Source organism: Aythya fuligula, chromosome 16 (genome assembly GCF_009819795.1).
Source record: "Aythya fuligula isolate bAytFul2 chromosome 16, bAytFul2.pri, whole genome shotgun sequence".
Classification (NCBI taxonomy): domain Eukaryota; kingdom Metazoa; phylum Chordata; class Aves; order Anseriformes; family Anatidae; genus Aythya; species Aythya fuligula.
In genome coordinates this window covers 15,131,639-15,147,111 of record NC_045574.1, presented here as the reverse complement: position 1 = coordinate 15,147,111, position 15,473 = coordinate 15,131,639, and the positions used below count along the sequence as shown (strand labels likewise).

The window sequence follows — 15,473 nt, the reverse complement described above, 5'->3', positions numbered from 1 at the left end:
TGCAGCTCCTGCTCCAAGCCCTGGATGCTCAGCCCCCACCTGAGACCCTCAGCCCCCACCCCGAGGCGCTGCGCTTTGCCGCGGGGACACGCCGGGAGCTGCGGTGCCACCGCTCTGGGCGCAGGCCAGCAGCTCCCTGTGGCTCCAGGCTCGGTGTCCTTGTCACCCGGCTGAGCCGCTTTGTTTGGAGGCACAGAAACCTGCTGGACTTTGGGGACTTTTGGACTGCGGGGGCCAGGAGCTGACCGGGGTGGCAGTGACCTGGGGCCGGGACGGGCACAGGGGACCCATCCCTGCGGAGGCAGCGGGTGCCCGCGCACACCGTGGGGCTTTGGGGAGGGTCCGACCCCTGCCTGGGCGAGGGCAGGGGGTGGTTGGGGACATTTTAGCTCTGGTTGCAGAGCTGTGGTGGGGCCCTTCCCTCCTCCCCGACCAAACCACGAGCGTGCTCCTGCATCCACGCTGCCCAACCGGCACTGCCGGGACGTCAGCGGCCACGGCCACGCTCCATGACGCAGCCGCAATTAAAGCCTGGCCCGGCGTGGAGGAAAACCCCGTGCCTCCGCGGGCACGCTGGCAAGGAGAGGTGTTTTCAATCCCTTCTGAGCACCACCGGGCTGCCTCGGAGGGCGTCTTCTCCCGGCGGTGACTCAGAGGGAGCCGTGAGCCGCCTCGCCGCGGGCAGACCCGCTCCAGTGCCGCCCCGCAGGGAGCAGGGGAGGCCACGGTGCGGGGACGCAGCAGGCACGGGGCCACTGAGCCACCAGGGGACAAGCACGGGCCGGGGAGGCTCCGACGGCGCAGGGCAGATCCAGGTAGGCGGCGGAGGTGGTGCCGTGCCGTGCCGGTCCCGTGCCGCCAGCACGGGGCTGGGTCACCGTGGCCGGGCATAAGTTGGGTGGCCAGCTTCTGTGCCGGGGTGGCCACGCTCTTTTCGGGCTGGGGATAAGCTGGCTTTGTTTTCCGGGCCGTTTGGAGGGCGGCTCAGCTCAGTTTGGGGCGGCCGTGCCAGGCTGGCAGCTCCCCATCGCCAGGAATGCGGAGCAGCAGGTCGTGCCCGGCCGGGCCGTCCGTGCCAGCAGGGAAATGGGAGCCCGTGGTGGGCACGGCGACTTTGCTGAGGGTCCAGACCCCTGCGTGCTCGTCCCTTCACCCATCAGGTGCTCCCCAAAGAGCTCTCCCAGTCCCTGGCACAGGTTGAGGGGCAGCAGGGGGGGCTGCGGGCAGGGTGCTGCCGCGGGGTGCGGGACACGAGGGGTGCTGCGGCACGGGCACCCCGCTGACAGCTTCTCCCCGCAGCCTGGAAAGCACCCAGAGGGGGTGAGTCAGGCTCTCGTGCCCCTTCTCCATCAGGGCTGGGTGACGCAGGGCCTCGGGGGAGCCTGGTGGTGATTTCCTCCCAGCGGGGTTTGCCCCTTGGGCATCTCCCCTCTGGGTTTCGGTGCCCCCGGTCCCCGCAATTAGCCCCGCTTTGCCATGGGGTGTGCGGGCAGGGGGGCACCAAAATCCTTGCCCCCCATGGTGCAGGAGATGGGGACAGGGACAGGAACGGGGACAGGAACGGGGACAATGATGGGGACAAGGACAGGGACACCACCCTCCCCTGGCTGCTCACCCCTCGCGGCGCACCCGGGGGCTGCACCAGGGACCCCCGTAGGGCCGGGGGGTCAGGCTGGTGGGCTCGGGCTGGCGGCCACTGTGGGGCCGTGGGGCTTTGGGGCCGGCTCCTGCCGCCCGCAGCCGCCGTGCCGTGGGCTGTACCCAGGAAGTTGTGCAAGCAGGTGAGCGGCCACAGGTGAGGCAGCCAGCTCGGGGCCGCTGTGGGAGGAGGAAACGGGGCCGTGCTGGCCCCACCGTGCCCCCCCTTTGCATTGGTGAGTGCCTCGGCTCGCCCACAGCTCCCCCAGGCTTGCTCGTGCCCCAAATCAGGCCCTGTGGGGCTGGGGGGAGGCTCGGTGTCAAGGGGGGTGCAGCCACCCTGGTGCTCGGCAAGGCTGGAGCGTTGCCTGGGGGGGCGGATGGCAGAGCCCTAAATTGCAAGGGGGGGACCCTGGGGGCTTCTCGGAGCGGCTGGGGAAGGGTTGGAGGGTGCCAGGGCTGCTCGTGGCTGCAGGGTGGGAGGGCTTTGGGGGGTGTGGGGGGGCACGGGACAGGCTGTGCCCCCCCTCCTATGGGTGGGGAAGCTGCCTCAGCGCAACCGTTGGGGCAGGCGGGTGCTTGCTGTGCCTGGCGGGCTCCCAAGGGTGCGGGGTTCACGGGCCTCCAGCGCGGCTGCTGGTAGGGGAAACGTGGCTGGGAACCCCCCCCCCGGGCTTTTTTTGGGGGGGGGGCTCACAATGCTTGGGAGCAGCCCAGCACCAGCGTGCCGTGTCCTGGGACCCCCACGCGCTGCCCCCTCGCTCCCCATCCACTGCTGCAGATGGCAAAGAGGGGCTGGGAAGGTGGGGGCAGGCAGGTGGGGGCTGCCCCCCCCCACAGGTCTCCTTGCTCCCCATAAAGGAGATCGGGGCAGGGGGATAGGATAGGGGGGGCTCTGCACTCAGCCTGCAGTGGGGCTGAGCACCGGGGGTGCTGCAAAGAGCGGGGACCCCCAGTTTCCCAGCTCGGTGGGGTGCTGAGCGCACGGGGCTGGCGGTGCCCCCCGGCAGGGTGATGCCCCCCCCAGCACGGCCGTCACCGAGGGGCTGCTCTCCTTTCCGGGGCTCCCTTGGTGCTGATGTCGGGGCGCCCTCCCCGCGGCCCCATTGGCCGTGGTGCCGTTTGAAGCAGGCTTTGCTCCGCGGATTGGCCGGGTTTCCTTTCATTTCGGGGACGCCAGCCGGAGGCGTGGTCCCTTGCCTTGAAATAGGAAGCTCGGCGCAGCCGGAGCAGACAGCGCGGCACCGCACAGCCCCGCGCAGCCGCTCGGGCCTTTGTCCGCCCGCCGATCCCCCAACCCCTGGGGCGCGGGCAGGAGGCCCCCAGCGCCCCGCCGACAACCCCTCACCCTGGTCCTTTCCTTGCAGGCCTCGGCGCGTGCCCCCCGCGCCCCCCGAAACCCCCCGCAACCCGCCCGGACGATGCCCGTCGAGGCGCTGAGCGCCGGCGATGCCACGAAGGGGGCGGCGGTGGCGGCGCCCTTCACCTCGGCCATGCCCATCCGCATCCTCAACAAGGGCCCCGAGTATTTCCGACGGCGCCTGGAGCCCGGCGCGCGGAAACCCAGCGCCGTGGAGAGGCTGGAGGCCGACAAGGCCAAGTACGTGAAGAGCCAGCAGGTCGCCAGCACCAAGCAGGAGCCGGTGAAGCCGCCGCTGCTCAAGCAGCCCCTCTTCGCGCCGGGCGTGCGCCGAGCCATGCTCACCCCGAGCCGTAAGACGCCGCCGGGACCACGCCGCACGGAGGCCGGCGCGACGAAGACCTCCCTCAACCTGGAGATCCTCAACAACCTCATCAACATCTGCGACAGCCCCTTCCCCAAGGCGGAGAGCCCGCGGGGCCGGGAGTGGCAGTGCAAAGCGGAGGCGCCTGGCACCGGGGCGGAGGGGGCCGGCAAGGCACCGGAGAGCCCCGCCGCCACCAAGCCCCCCGGCACCGTGGCCGTGCGCAGGGTGGACGTGAGGCCCTGCGGGGCTCTGCCCTCTAGGGTGGCACCCACCGGCCAGGTGACACCGGTGTCCTTGTCGCCCGCCCCGGGCAGGCTGCCTACGGCGGCGGCGGCGGCGGCGGCGGCGGCGGCGGCGCTGAGCTCGCCCAGCCGCCCGGAGAGCGCCCGGCGGCAAACCCTGCTGCACCGCTCCAAGTCGGACCTGAGCGACCGCTTCTCGCGGGCCACCGCCGACCTGGAGCGCTTCTTCAACTACTGCGGCCTCGACCCGGAGGAGGTGAGGGACATGGGCGCCGAGCACTTCGCCCGCGCCAGCTCCGACATCGTCTCCGTCAAGTTTCACAGCGTCAGCACCGCCAGCTCCGAGGGCGGCCGCTCGCCCCGCAGCGCGGCCACGCCGGAGGGCCGGCCGGCCGAGCGCATGCCCTACGGCATCTCGGTGGTGGAGCGCAACGCCCGCGTTATCAAGTGGCTCTACGGGCTGCGCCAAGCCCGCGAGCCCCAGCAGGTCTCCAACGTGTAGCGCCGCTGCGCGCCGGCGCACGGTGCCGATGCCGGAGCGGTGGGGACATCCGGGACCCTCGGACTCGGGCGCCGTGCCTCGTCCCTGCTGCTCTTTGTTACTTCGCCTCCTGATGGAGCTGGCTCTGGGGGGCCCCAAAATCAGCAGCCAGGTCCCCGCCAGCCCGCGGAGGGCTGGGGATGAGGCTGAGCCTGCTGGCATCCTGCTGGCCGGGCCGCGGGGTGCACGGCCGGTGCCACCCGCGCAGAGGGGGCATCCCGGCTGCACCCATGGGTCCCAGAGTGCAGGAGCGCACGGGAGCCCTGAAGGGCACTGCTGGGGACCTTGCATGCGGCCAGGGGGTGAGGATGCATGCGGCTGGGGGGGTGGTCACAGGCGGCCCCCATCCTAACGCTCTGGTGAGTGTCCTGGAGGAGCTGGGTGCTCTGCCGGGGAGGCCAGAACCGAGCTCCCCGGGTGTCTGTGTGTGTGTGCGTGTGTGTGTGTTTGTGTCTCCCTTTTTTGTCTGTCAGCAAGAAAGCCCAGGCATGCTGTGCCCTCTTATTTATGAAGACGGTTTTATCGGTCTCCTCCTCATTTCTACTGGTTTTCCTGATGCGTGATCTGTAAAAGAAAAAAAAAAAAAAAAAAAAAGAAAAAAAGAAAAGTGATAACAATGGAGAAGGTTTTATTAAATTTCTCAGCTTTGGATGCCGTGTGTGTGGCTGTCTCTGGATGCGGTGGGGAAGGACAGCCCCGCTGCTGCCTGAGGGCCTGGCCGGGGAATTACCCGGGCAGAAGGGGGCCAGGAGAAGGGCTGGGCCTTGGTGCTGGAGGAATTCATGCGTTTGGGCATCCCCAGAGCGCTGGGGACCGGGGACAAGAGGGTCACAACGTGCCCCTTCCTTGCAAACCTCTCCTGGAGTCGCCAGCACGAGGCGCACTGCTTCTGGCCCTGGTGGTGCCGAGCCGAGGGGTGCCAGGCGGTGTGCGTGCCGTGCCGTGCCGTGCCGTGCCGTGCCGTGCCGTGCCAGCGCGGGGCCCGGAGGGTGCAGCGGGGCGGTTTTTGGGTCTGGCAGGTCCCGGCAGAGCCCGGCCTCGGGATTCCCCTCGGCACCGCAGCCAGCGCCGCGCCAAGCGCGCAGCCCTGCCGGGCGCTGCCTTCGCGCCCTCTGCAGCGAAACGCCTCGGAGCTTGGAGCTTGGCCGTGTCCTCGCTGCTCCGGGGCTGCGAGATGAGGAGGAGATAGCAGAGACCTCCCAGGCACCGGGGGGATGAAAGGCGGCGCGGGGAGAGCTTTGAAGATGAAAGCGCCCGCGTGTTCTCCCCGGGCAGCCTCGCGCGGCTGTGGGTTCCTGCAGCCCCGGGTTCCTCGCGGGAGGAGAGGCAGGAGGGGGGTCCCAGTGCTGTGCTGCTGGGGAAGGGGGCTCCAAGGGCACCCAGGGAGCCCCCACCTGGGGCACGGGGGGTGTGGGAGGGCTGCGGGATGCTCGCAGGCAGCAGGGATTTGTGCCGCACACAGCACGTGGCGGCAGCTCCCAGCCCAACCCCACTCCCTGCAGGGTGCCCAGAGCCCCCACCCCACACACAGAACCCACTCGGCTCCCCAGAAGAAGCCGGGCAGGTCCAGGGGCCCCCGCCCAGGGCCACGCAGGGATTTGGGGACAGGATGTGGCCAGTGAGTCAGGGCCACCAGCTGGGGAGGCAGCGAGCACCCGAGGGATCCTATAATAATGGTGTGTGGGGCGCTGGGGGCTCCCCAGGGTGCCGGACACGGGGCTGCCACCCCCCCCAGGGGAAGCTCTGCGGGATCCACGTCCCCGTTCCAGGCTGAATCCGGCTGTGCTGCCGAATTCCTCAGCCCGGCATGTCCCTTGAGCTAAATTTACCACGGAGAAGCCCCCCCCTGCAGCCGACCCTCTGCTGGGGAGCGGGGCCGAGCACCCCCCGGCACAGCCGCGGCGAGGCGACGCGTGGCCCCCCAGGGGTGCCCCCTCCCTGGTCCGTGTGTCCCTGTGGGGGACAGGGGGACAGCCCCGGCCCCCCGCTACCCTGGGGGACAGGGGGACGGGGGGACAGCCCTGCCCCACGCTCCCCACGCTCCCTATCACTTTCCCTGGCAGCTGCCTCCCCGCCGGCTCCGGTTTCGGAGCGGAGCCGCAGCTGAGCCCACCGGGTATTTATAGCGGGGAGCAACGATTGGGGGGGGGTCTCCGTGGCCCCCACCCTTCCCCTTTCCCGTGTCCCACATCCCACATCTTGGGGATTTGCCCCCTGGTCCTCATAGGTACCCCAGAGGGAGAGCAGCAGGATTTGGGGAGCTTGGCTCGGCACCCCTGGAATAGGAAGGGGCACTGGGGGGCACCGGGGGGGCACCGGGGGGGCACAGGGCTCGCAGCCAGGATGCTTGCGGCCCGCAGAGCCTCCGGGCGGCCCCATTTGCATTCTCCATTTTTTAATTATCACGCACGGCCCCACTGATGAGCACCTTGTGGGAAGTGGCAGCTGCACCGCCTGTTTTAATCAGCGTTAATTAGCGAAGGCCTTGAGAGCGGGGTTGGGGGCAGGCCCGGGGGGGGGGGGGGCTGCCTGTGGGCTGGGTGCTGTGGGGGCAATGGGGTCAGGGAGGGGGGTCAGGGAGGGGGGTCAGGGGGTCCCTGCTCTGCAGCTGCCACCACCGCTGGTCCCCAGGGCTTCGGGGGCACCGGTGTCACCCCTGTCCCCTACAGAGGATGCTGTGGGGTGGTCCCCGAGCTGTAGGGGACCTCTAGTGGCAGCAGGGCCGAGGGGGACGGGGCTGGGCACCAATTTGGGCACCAGGCTGGGCTCTGAGCCCGCAGCACCCGGCCTCATCCATGCACCGAGCTGCCCGGCCTCAGCGGGGCACGAGGGGAATGGGGCCGGGCGGAGCAGCCCCTTCCCCAGCTGGGTGTGATGGGGCTGGGGGCGCATTTGGGGGTCTCGTTCCTCCCCAAATGACCCAGGCATCACGAGGAGGCTGCCGAAAGCTCCCTTTATGTGGAGTCCGTCTGTGTGGTGTCCAAGGGGCCGAGGCAGCGCCGCGCTGTCCCCAGCCAGCGGTGACCCCAATAAATTTAATTTTTAATTATTATTATTTTTTTTACTGGGGTAATTTTTAAATTGCCCCAGTAAATTTAGCTCAAGGGACACCCCACCGACTGCTCGCTCCTGCTCCTACTCCTGCTCCTGCCCAAATTGCTGAACCAGGGGCAGCAAGGACACCCCCCCAACACACACCACGGGTTCGGGGACGCCTCGCTCTTGGGTAGGGCTGGTGCTGGGGTGGGGGGGGGGACACGGGTGCTGCCCGGCGCAGCTCTGGGACAATAAATATCTCTTTGTACAAAAATAAAAGCGTCTCCGTGCCAAGCTCCGGGGCGCGGGGGCTCCTCTCAGCGGATGGAGACCCGGCTGCGTTTCGCCCCGCGCTTTCCAAACCTCCACCAAACTGGTCTCCGAGTTTGGGATTGCCACGTGCACACAACCACAGGGGCTGGAGCTGGCAGCACGGGGGGGCTCGGCCCTGCCAGCACCCCCCTTCCCCTCCCTCTGACCCCTGCCCCAGCCCCGAGCCACCCCCAGCCTCCAGCCCCCTTCCGCTGCCCCCCAGCCCCTCTCCCCGTGTGCCACCCCCAGCCCCATCCCACCCCTCCCTGGCTGCTGCCCCCCACCAGCACCTCCCAGCCCCCCGGGGCTGTCACCCATCACACCAGACCCAGGTCCCCTGTGCCTCGAGGGACGCCCCTGTCCCTTCCCACCAGCCCCATCCCGCGAGGAGCAGCGCCCAGCGTGCACGGCTGGCACGGGGATGGCACACGCAGGAGGGGACAGCCGTGTCCCCTTGGCTCCCAGCCACCCGTACCTGCTCGATGTGGTGGGGGCAGCCAGAAACCCCACTGACACGTGGGGACGGTGAGAATTTGGGCTGGGAAGGGACGGGTTACGTACACCAAAGCTCGGATTGAGCAGAGCCCCCACGGGTCCCGCAGCCCCCAGCTCCTCGGCACGGCGAGCGCCTCCCTCCCGGCCCTGCCGCCGCTCCGCACGGGCTCCCAGGGGACGAGAGGAAGAAGAGTGAGGAATAATAACTGGGGGAAAAGCTTCCCTGCAGCTCCTGCAGCCGGGTGGCTCAGTTCCATCGGGGTCTGGCACGGGTCTGGGGCCGGCACGGGGTCCGGCAGCGCGCTAGAAGCCCGCGGGCCGTATCAGCATGCGGGTGCCCTTCAGCGAGTAGCTGGGGCCCTGGAAATAATGCCAGCGGATGCCGTTGAGCTTGCGGATGTTGTGCCGGGCCGGGTAGTAGATGCCGTTCAGGTTGGAGAGCCCGCAGGCGTCGAACCACCAGCCTGCGGGAGGAAGGGAGCGGGGCGGGAGCGTGCTGCGGGGCCGAGCGCCGGGAGGTTTTTTGGGGGGTGATTTCGGGACCCCAGCCCCAGCTCCCCGCTCACCTCCCGACAGCATCTGGGCGCATTTGCAGAGGCAGTTGTCGTTGTCGGCGTCGCGGGTGCTGAAGTTGGTGCCCTGCAGGGCCAAGCCGCTCTGCTGCCCGGCCGTGCCGCTGTAGTCCTGCAGCGAGAGCCTGCGGCCGAGGGCGACGCGCGCCGGGCGAGCCATCAGCACCCGTTAGATGCTTTGGGGAGGGGGTTAAAAAGCCCCCCAGGCCCTGTTCTGCCCCCCAGCCCCTGTCCCTGGCACCACAAGGGTTTGGCATCCCCGCGAGGACACGGATGCAGCACCCTGGGGACGAGCCCTTTTGGAGAGGAGCGGCGAGCGGCCGCCAGCGCGCCGGCTGCCTGCTGGGGTGGGAAATCCCTCGGTTTTAATGCAACTTCAGGCATCACAATCTACTTGGGGATTTCGAGAACCAGGGGGAAGAAGGAGCAGGCAGCACAGCCACATCCCCGGGGAGGAAATCCGCTGAGAACCCCAGCGAAACCCCACCGGGAACCCTGCAACCTCCTGGGGACCCGGGGTCCCCCGGGCACCCGCAGCGAGCCGTGCCAGTCCTGGGGGCTGGGGGCTGCGGGGGCCAGGGACAACTCGCCGCCGTTCTCCTACCTGTAGAGCTGCCTCTCGCTGCCCAGCTGGAACTTCCCGTAGTGGGCATAGACCTGGCTGCCCTCCCAGTCCCGCAGCTCCACGCGCAGGGCGTAGGGCGCCCGGCTCGTCAGCAGGTGCACGGCTTCGTTGCCCAGCCAGTGCTCGCCTGCCGCGTCCCCAAAACCCTGGGGGAGCCACGGGGAGGGTGGGCGCGGGCGGTGGGCACGGGGGTGCCCCAACTCGTCCCCGTCCCCGCACAGACCTGCTTGTACTCCCTCCAGCTCCTCTGGAAGCTGAGGCTGCCGTTGGCACGGAGCTGGATGACCGTCCAGCCCCCGCCGTCCGTCTCCATGTCACAAAAAACCTGCAGCGGGGAGCAGAGGGGCTCAGCCCCTGGCTCGGGGGGTGCCCGAGGACACCCCAACTTCAGGCTTGGTGGTGCCACTGGTATGGGGTTTGCACGCATCGGGTGGCTCCTGGGGACAGCAGCACCCCTGGGTGCTGCAGCAGGTTCCCCCCCCAGGCTGCGCTCACCTTTTTGGGCTCGCTGAGGTTGGCGATGTGCAGGGTGTAGACCCCGCTGGTGTGGAAGCCGGCCCGGCGCAGCTCGGCGCAGTCCTGGAAGAGCTGCTCCTCCCCGGGCAGCAAGGCTGGGGGCAGGGGGGAGGCGTTAACACCGAGGAGGGGGGGGCACCGGGGGTGCTGCCTGTCCCAGCCCCACGCCATGCAGGTGGACGTGCAGGGCCCTGGGGTGCCTTCCCCACCTCGCCGTGGGGTGCACTGGTGGCACTGGGGCTTCCCACCGTGCGAGAGGGCAGCGGGGATTTCAGAGCCCCCCCGGTCCCACAGCCCTGCCTGGTTTTTCTGCTTTTCTCCTCTCCCTTTGGATGCTTTTGCATCCCCTGGTTTTCCTTTTTTTGGTGACATTTCTGTGCGTCTGGGCGAGGGGGTGGCCACGCTGCCACCAAACCAAATCCCCGGGGATTTGCCCCGGCTGGTGTGCGCTCTGAAACGGGTGCCAGCCCTTCCCATGGGGGCACGAGGCTCATTTTCTCTTGGGATTCTTCATTTTTTGGGGTGAAATCACCTCTGTGTGAGCCGGGCAGCTGCCAGCACAGGGTCCCCAACCCCCCCAAACCCCCCCCAGTCCCTCTGCCTCTCCTTGCTCACCTCTGCCCTGTGCCACCAGGCGCACCAGGCCCTGCACCGCCTCCAGGAGCTGCAGCTGCTGCCTCTGGAGCAGGCTGGAGTTGGCGCTGGCCGCCAGCAGCGACTTCTCCAGGTCCTCGATGGTGCCGCTCTGCCGGCTCACCACAACCTGCAGCCTCTCCTTCTCCGAGCGCAGCCCCGCCAGCTCCGCCTGGTGCTTCGCCTCCATCTCCAGCACCCGCACCTCCAGGATGCTGAAGGGGACACGTGGCGGTGACACGGGGGAGGGATGCGAGGGGCTGAGTGGGGAAAAAAGCAGCCCCAAACCCTGGCTGTGGATCCCCGGCACCCCTGCGAGCTGTCCCCGTCCCCGGGGGCACCTGGCAATTCTCTACCTCGTGGGTGCCCTTAGCGAGGGAGGGTGAAGGTGAAGGAGGAACCGAGGCCGAAGGGGCTGTGATGGGGCTGTGCCACCCGCAGGGATCCCTGGAGGGGCTCCAGCCCTCCCAGAGAGCAGCCAGAGACCCGGCCCCTTACTTGTTCCTGCTCTGCAGCTTGTGGATCTCGTTCGTCTGCACCAGCAGCTGCTTCTCCAGCTTGTTGGTGGACAGCGAGCTCTCCAGCAGCTGCATCTCGATGCGCGACGTCTGGTTCAGCACCTGCCCGGGAGCAGGGGGAGCGTCGGGGTGGGCAGCGGGGTCCCCAGCCACCAGCGGCAGCCCCCTGGGCACCACCCCGGGGAATCTCCCCGCTTTTAGCAGCACCAAACCTGCCCCTGGGGCGGTCCTGGGGGCAGCAGGGGCACGGGGACACGCGCACTGAGTGCCCCTGCCGCTGCCACCTACCTGGGCCTCCACGTCGGTGAGTTTTCGGGTCTGCTCGGCGCTCTGGTTGAGGAGGGAGCTGCCGATCTCCAGCATGGTGGCCGTCTGGTTCTGCACCGCCGTCTGCTGCAGCTGCGCCATCTCCGGCTTCACGCTGCTCTGGATGTAGCTCTCCAGCTGCAGACAGCAGCGAGGATGGGATGGGATGGGTCAGTCGGGGAGCTCACCCCGTACCCAGCCTCACCACAGCCTCCGTCCTCCAAATTGGCACAGCCCGGGAGGGTTTCAGCATGTCACAACCCCTCCTGGGTGCTTCGGAGCAGCCTGCTTGGCTTTGGCACCAGATTTGGCATCAGCATTGGCCTCGGCACCAGCTTCGGCATCGGCACCAGCGTTGGCCCAGCTGTCCCAGTTTCCCAAGCCTGGTGGCATCTCCCTGCCATCGTCCCCAGCCGCGGTGACAGCAGCTTTTCCGGCACACGGTGCTGCCCCACGGCGGGGCAGCGCTCGGGGCTGGGAAGCAGCCGGCTGCGGACACGGCTCCGAAACATCTTCCGCTTTCCCAGCCCGCGGGGGACGGGCGCTTCCCAGAGGGTTTCTATTTCTGGCATCCTCGCCGTGAGCTTCCCATTCGGGCCCCTCTCCGGGGTGACAGCCTCGCCGAGGGCTGCAGCCCCCGGCCGCCCCGCGGGGGCCGTGGGGAGCGGAAGGGACGCGCTGCCGCCCACGCTGGGAACGCGGCCCCGCGCCGGGGCTGCCCAACCCGACCCTTTTCCCACCCCGAGGGTCCCGAGCTGCCCGCGCCCCCGCATCCAGGTGGCTCCTGGCCCCCCTCCCCGTGAGCTGGTGCAAGGAAAGCCCCCGGTCCCGGTGCTCGTGGCACGGCGGTGCCGGGGTGCCCAGCCCCTCGCCGCACTTGTTAGTGCAAGGTGGAGTGAAATCGCCCCTCTTCGAGCACTTGGGGGGCTGGAGGCGCAGAAAAAATGATGTAAACCCCCCCCAGGGGCTGGAAGGTGAAGCTGGGGGGGGAAGGAGGATCCCAGCGTGGGCACCTCGGGCTGCGCCCAGGTCCCCGGGGGCTTCCCTCGCGGGGAGGAAGCGGGGAGCGTCTGAGAGCCGGGTCTGGAAAACATTTCCCCAGCTGAGTGATTGCTGGAGAGTTTCCCTTTAACCACGTCGTTAATCTTGCTGCTTCTCAGGGCTCGGGGAGGCCTCCTCTCCCTCTCGATCTTGCCTTTTTTTTTTTTTTTTTTTTTTTTTTTTTGTCAAAACAAACATCCCTCTGAGCGCGGGGCAGTACATACCCGTGGAAAAGGTCAGGCTGGCACGGGGAGGGGGGCTGAGAAAGAGCCTGGCTCCAGCCCCAGCCCTGGCCCCGGCTGCTCCCTGCAAGCTGCCTCTTTTGGGGGTCCCTGCCCCTTCTGGGGGAGCCCCCAACCATGGCTCTGCCTAAGGAAAAGGAACTGAAGAGGGGCTGGGGTCACCCCAGGAGGGGGCCGTGGGGCTGTGGGTCACCCCAAAAAGCTCCCTAGACAGGGCCAGCCCCGGGACAGGGTCCCCTCCCCTCAGGAAAGGGACAGGGGGAGCTGGGCAGGGGGACGCACACCAGTGGGACCAAGCCCTGGGGCTGGTCCCATCCCTGTGGCTCCTGGCGGTGTGACACCAAGGACTTGGCTCCAGCACTGCTCCCGAGCTCAGGATCAGCCCCAGGTTTTGTCCTGAGCCCTGCTCAAGCCTGGTGCATGGAGATCAAGATCAGGCACTGCCCAAAATTTGCAGCCTGCTCAAGAATTTCTGCCCAGCAGCAAAACCAAGCAGCGAGCGACCACCGGCCGGGAGCGCGGCACAGCCACCCCGCTGTCCCCACGCTGGGGACACGTTGCCAAAAGGGCTGCCACTGGGGCCGGTCCCTGCAGGGTCTCGGCCCCGTGGTCAGGTTGGTGGCACCGACAGGCACCCAGTGCCCACCCACGTCCTCGGCCAGTGCCACCAGTCTGCGTGCCACGTCCTCACTGGTGTCCCCGGCTGTCCCTCCTGGGCTGCGCTCGGCTGCGTGGAGAGGGTGACCCCGCAGCCAGTGTCCCCAGCGGGGTCTGTGGTGGCAGAGGAGGGGGCTGGTGGGGTGGGGAGCCCTGCAAGGGGCTGGGGGGGGGGGCCCTGCCAGAGCCACGGGCCAGGGCACAGCGTGAATCTGCCCCGCTGGCAGCCGGGGATTTGGCGTTGTTTACAAGCCGTCCCCGAACCCGGTGCCTCCTTCGAGCCCGGTTTGTTTGTTCAGGCCTGGAGTCCAACCAAAACAAGCCTCCTTGCGCAGTTCCAGTTAAATAAGGAAAGCAAAGAAACAGAAAAAGAAAGCAAAAAGCATAAAAAAAAAAAAAGGCAAAAAAAAAATAAAAATCTGCCTGTGCTGGAGGGGCCGTGCTGCGGGAGGGGACGGGCACCGGCCGCTGCCCCCTGCTCCCGGGCTGTGATTTTGGGCACCTCTGCCCAGAGCTGCTCAGGTTTGCGGCTTCATCCTGCCTGCTCCGGGGCTGAGCAGCACCCAGCGGGCCCCGTGGCAGCACCCCAGGGTGCAGGGACCCCGGGATTGCACGGAGCTGAGGTGCGCAAGCGCTGCTGGAGCAGCGTCCCCGCAGCGGGGGGCATCGGTCACCGCCAGCCTGGCCTCGCCGCTCCCTCTGCAGCACCCAGAGCTGGCTTTGAGGGGAGCTGGGGTGCAGCTTTTGAGGAATTTGAGGTCTGAGACAGCCGAGGAGGGGACAGGGACAGCCCTGGGTGTCCCCACGGGTGCCCGCTGCCGCTCTCCGCGTCCCCGGCGGTGCCGCTCGGCTCGGGGGTGGGTGGCACCTGGGGACGAGCCTCTCGCCCCGTCCCCATCGTGGGCACCGCGGGGACGTGGCCCCGGGGGGAGCCTCCCGGGAGCTCTTCCCGGGTGTGACGCAGGCGGCCGCTCGCTCGGCCGCAGATGCGGGGTCAGGAGGCACCGGGAGAGACCTCGGAAAGGAAAAACCTCTTCCTGCCTCGCGCCAAGGGGCCGGGGCTGGGGGGGCGCAGCAGCACCCAGGACGGGGGTCCCCGAGGTGGGTGGGAGTCCCCGTGACCCAGGGGTCCCGTCCTGAGCCGGGATGGGGAGAGCTCAGCCCCACGGGGTGCCCGGCACCGCCGCTGCGGTGGGCACCAGGAGGGGACCCGTGGTGGGGACGGCAGGGGGATGCAGGGCAGTGAGAACTGCTGATCAGTGGCATTTGTGGCACCAAATTTGTTCTCCATCCCCTCTGGTGAAAAATTTGGGGCAGGATCAGGCCCTGGGGCTGAGCCCAGCGGGCAAGGCGCAGAGCTGACCGCAGCAAGCGGCTTCGGTGGGTGTAGGGCAGCTGCAGGGGGGGGGGGGGGGCAAACCCCTTCCCCACCACCCTCCTCACCGCCTCCCCTCACCCCCTGGCACCCACCCCGCCGCCTCCTCCTCCTACCTTCAGCAGCCACTGGGTGCTGTTCTCCAGGATCCTCTCGAGGTGCTGCAGGCGCTGGGCAGCCCCGCGGGCGGCGTGCGCGGTGCCGGCCGGCGAGTCCCGCTGCAGCAGCGCGTTGGAGGGGCCGGGGGCGACGCCGGGAGGGCAGGGAACGGGGTCGGCCTCGGGCAGCACGAAGGTGTAGCTGCAGTGCCCGTGCTGCACGCGGTGGAAACGCCGCCGGCCGCCCCCATCCAGCGCCCGCCGCTGGGCTGCGGCCGCGCACAGCGCCGCCAGGACGAAGCCGAGCGCCCGCATGGCACGGGTACAGGCACGGGGAACCCCTCACCCCGGCACCCAAGGGTGCTGCGGGTGCCAGGAGTCGGTCAGTGGGTGCTGAGCGCCCGGCCCCGGCGCTGCGCCCTCGGCATTTCCTCCCGGCGCGCTCTGAGCGGGCTGCGGCCGCCCCGGCCTCCTTTTATCGCTAGGCTGGGTCTCGCTCAGCAAGGGAAAAAAAAAAAAATGAAAAAGAAAAACAAAAGGGGAAAAAAAAAAATCTGTTTAAAAACAATACTTCTATCTTTTTTTCTCTCCTCCGAGCCCGCTGCGGGGAGATCAAGTTTCACACGTGATCTTTCCATGCCTCACGCACGCAGAGTCCGGCCGCACGCCCTCCCCGCACGGCCACCCCTGGCCCCCCGGCCCCCCACGTCCCCACCGTGCCCTCCCCGGCCCCGAGCCCCTCGTCCCTTTCCCAAAGGGTCCCCCCCCATCCGCCCTCACTGCCCCCTGTCACCCTTGGGACCCCCGGGCCGTGCTCCCCCCGCCTGCAGCTATTTATATCAGGGGAGGAAGCCGGGCGCTGCCTTCGGCTGCTGCGGCCGTGGGACGAGCCCGTGGGG

The 15,473-nt window shown here is 68.4% G+C and overlaps 2 protein-coding genes across 2 annotated transcripts; one reads left to right on the top strand and one right to left on the bottom strand.

The window, feature by feature from the left end:
- Positions 1-3,059: 3,059 nt before the first annotated feature.
- Positions 3,060-4,109, top strand: FAM110A (family with sequence similarity 110 member A). Its single transcript, XM_032198492.1, has one exon. The coding sequence runs from the start codon at positions 3,060-3,062 to the stop codon at positions 4,107-4,109; it is 1,050 nt and encodes a 349-aa protein (XP_032054383.1).
- Positions 4,110-7,815: 3,706 nt separating this feature from the next.
- ANGPT4 (angiopoietin 4) lies at positions 7,816-15,002 on the bottom strand. Its single transcript, XM_032198372.1, has 9 exons — positions 14,593-15,002; positions 11,144-11,299; positions 10,836-10,957; positions 10,320-10,552; positions 9,684-9,799; positions 9,412-9,513; positions 9,168-9,334; positions 8,558-8,688; positions 7,816-8,455 (listed from the first exon to the last, which is right to left on the bottom strand). The coding sequence occupies exons 1-9, from the start codon at positions 14,887-14,889 to the stop codon at positions 8,295-8,297; spliced, it is 1,485 nt and encodes a 494-aa protein (XP_032054263.1). The 5' UTR covers positions 14,890-15,002; the 3' UTR covers positions 7,816-8,294.
- Between the last annotated feature and the right edge of the window lie 471 nt (positions 15,003-15,473).

What these genes read in the sequence shown, in the direction of transcription:
- FAM110A (XM_032198492.1), top strand. Translation starts at nt 3,060, where the DNA reads ATGCCCGTCGAGGCGCTGAGCGCCGGCGATGCCACGAAGGGGGCGGCG.
- ANGPT4 (XM_032198372.1), bottom strand. Translation starts at nt 14,889, where the DNA reads ATGCGGGCGCTCGGCTTCGTCCTGGCGGCGCTGTGCGCGGCCGCAGCC. An exon ending in GCACCCAGTGGCTGCTGAAG is followed by an intron (nt 11,300 to 14,592) that starts GTAGGAGGAGGA and finishes TGCTGTCTGCAG; the next exon opens with CTGGAGAGCTACATCCAGAG. An exon ending in AGCGAGAGGCAGCTCTACAG is followed by an intron (nt 8,689 to 9,167) that starts GTAGGAGAACGG and finishes CCTCGGCCGCAG; the next exon opens with GCTCTCGCTGCAGGACTACA.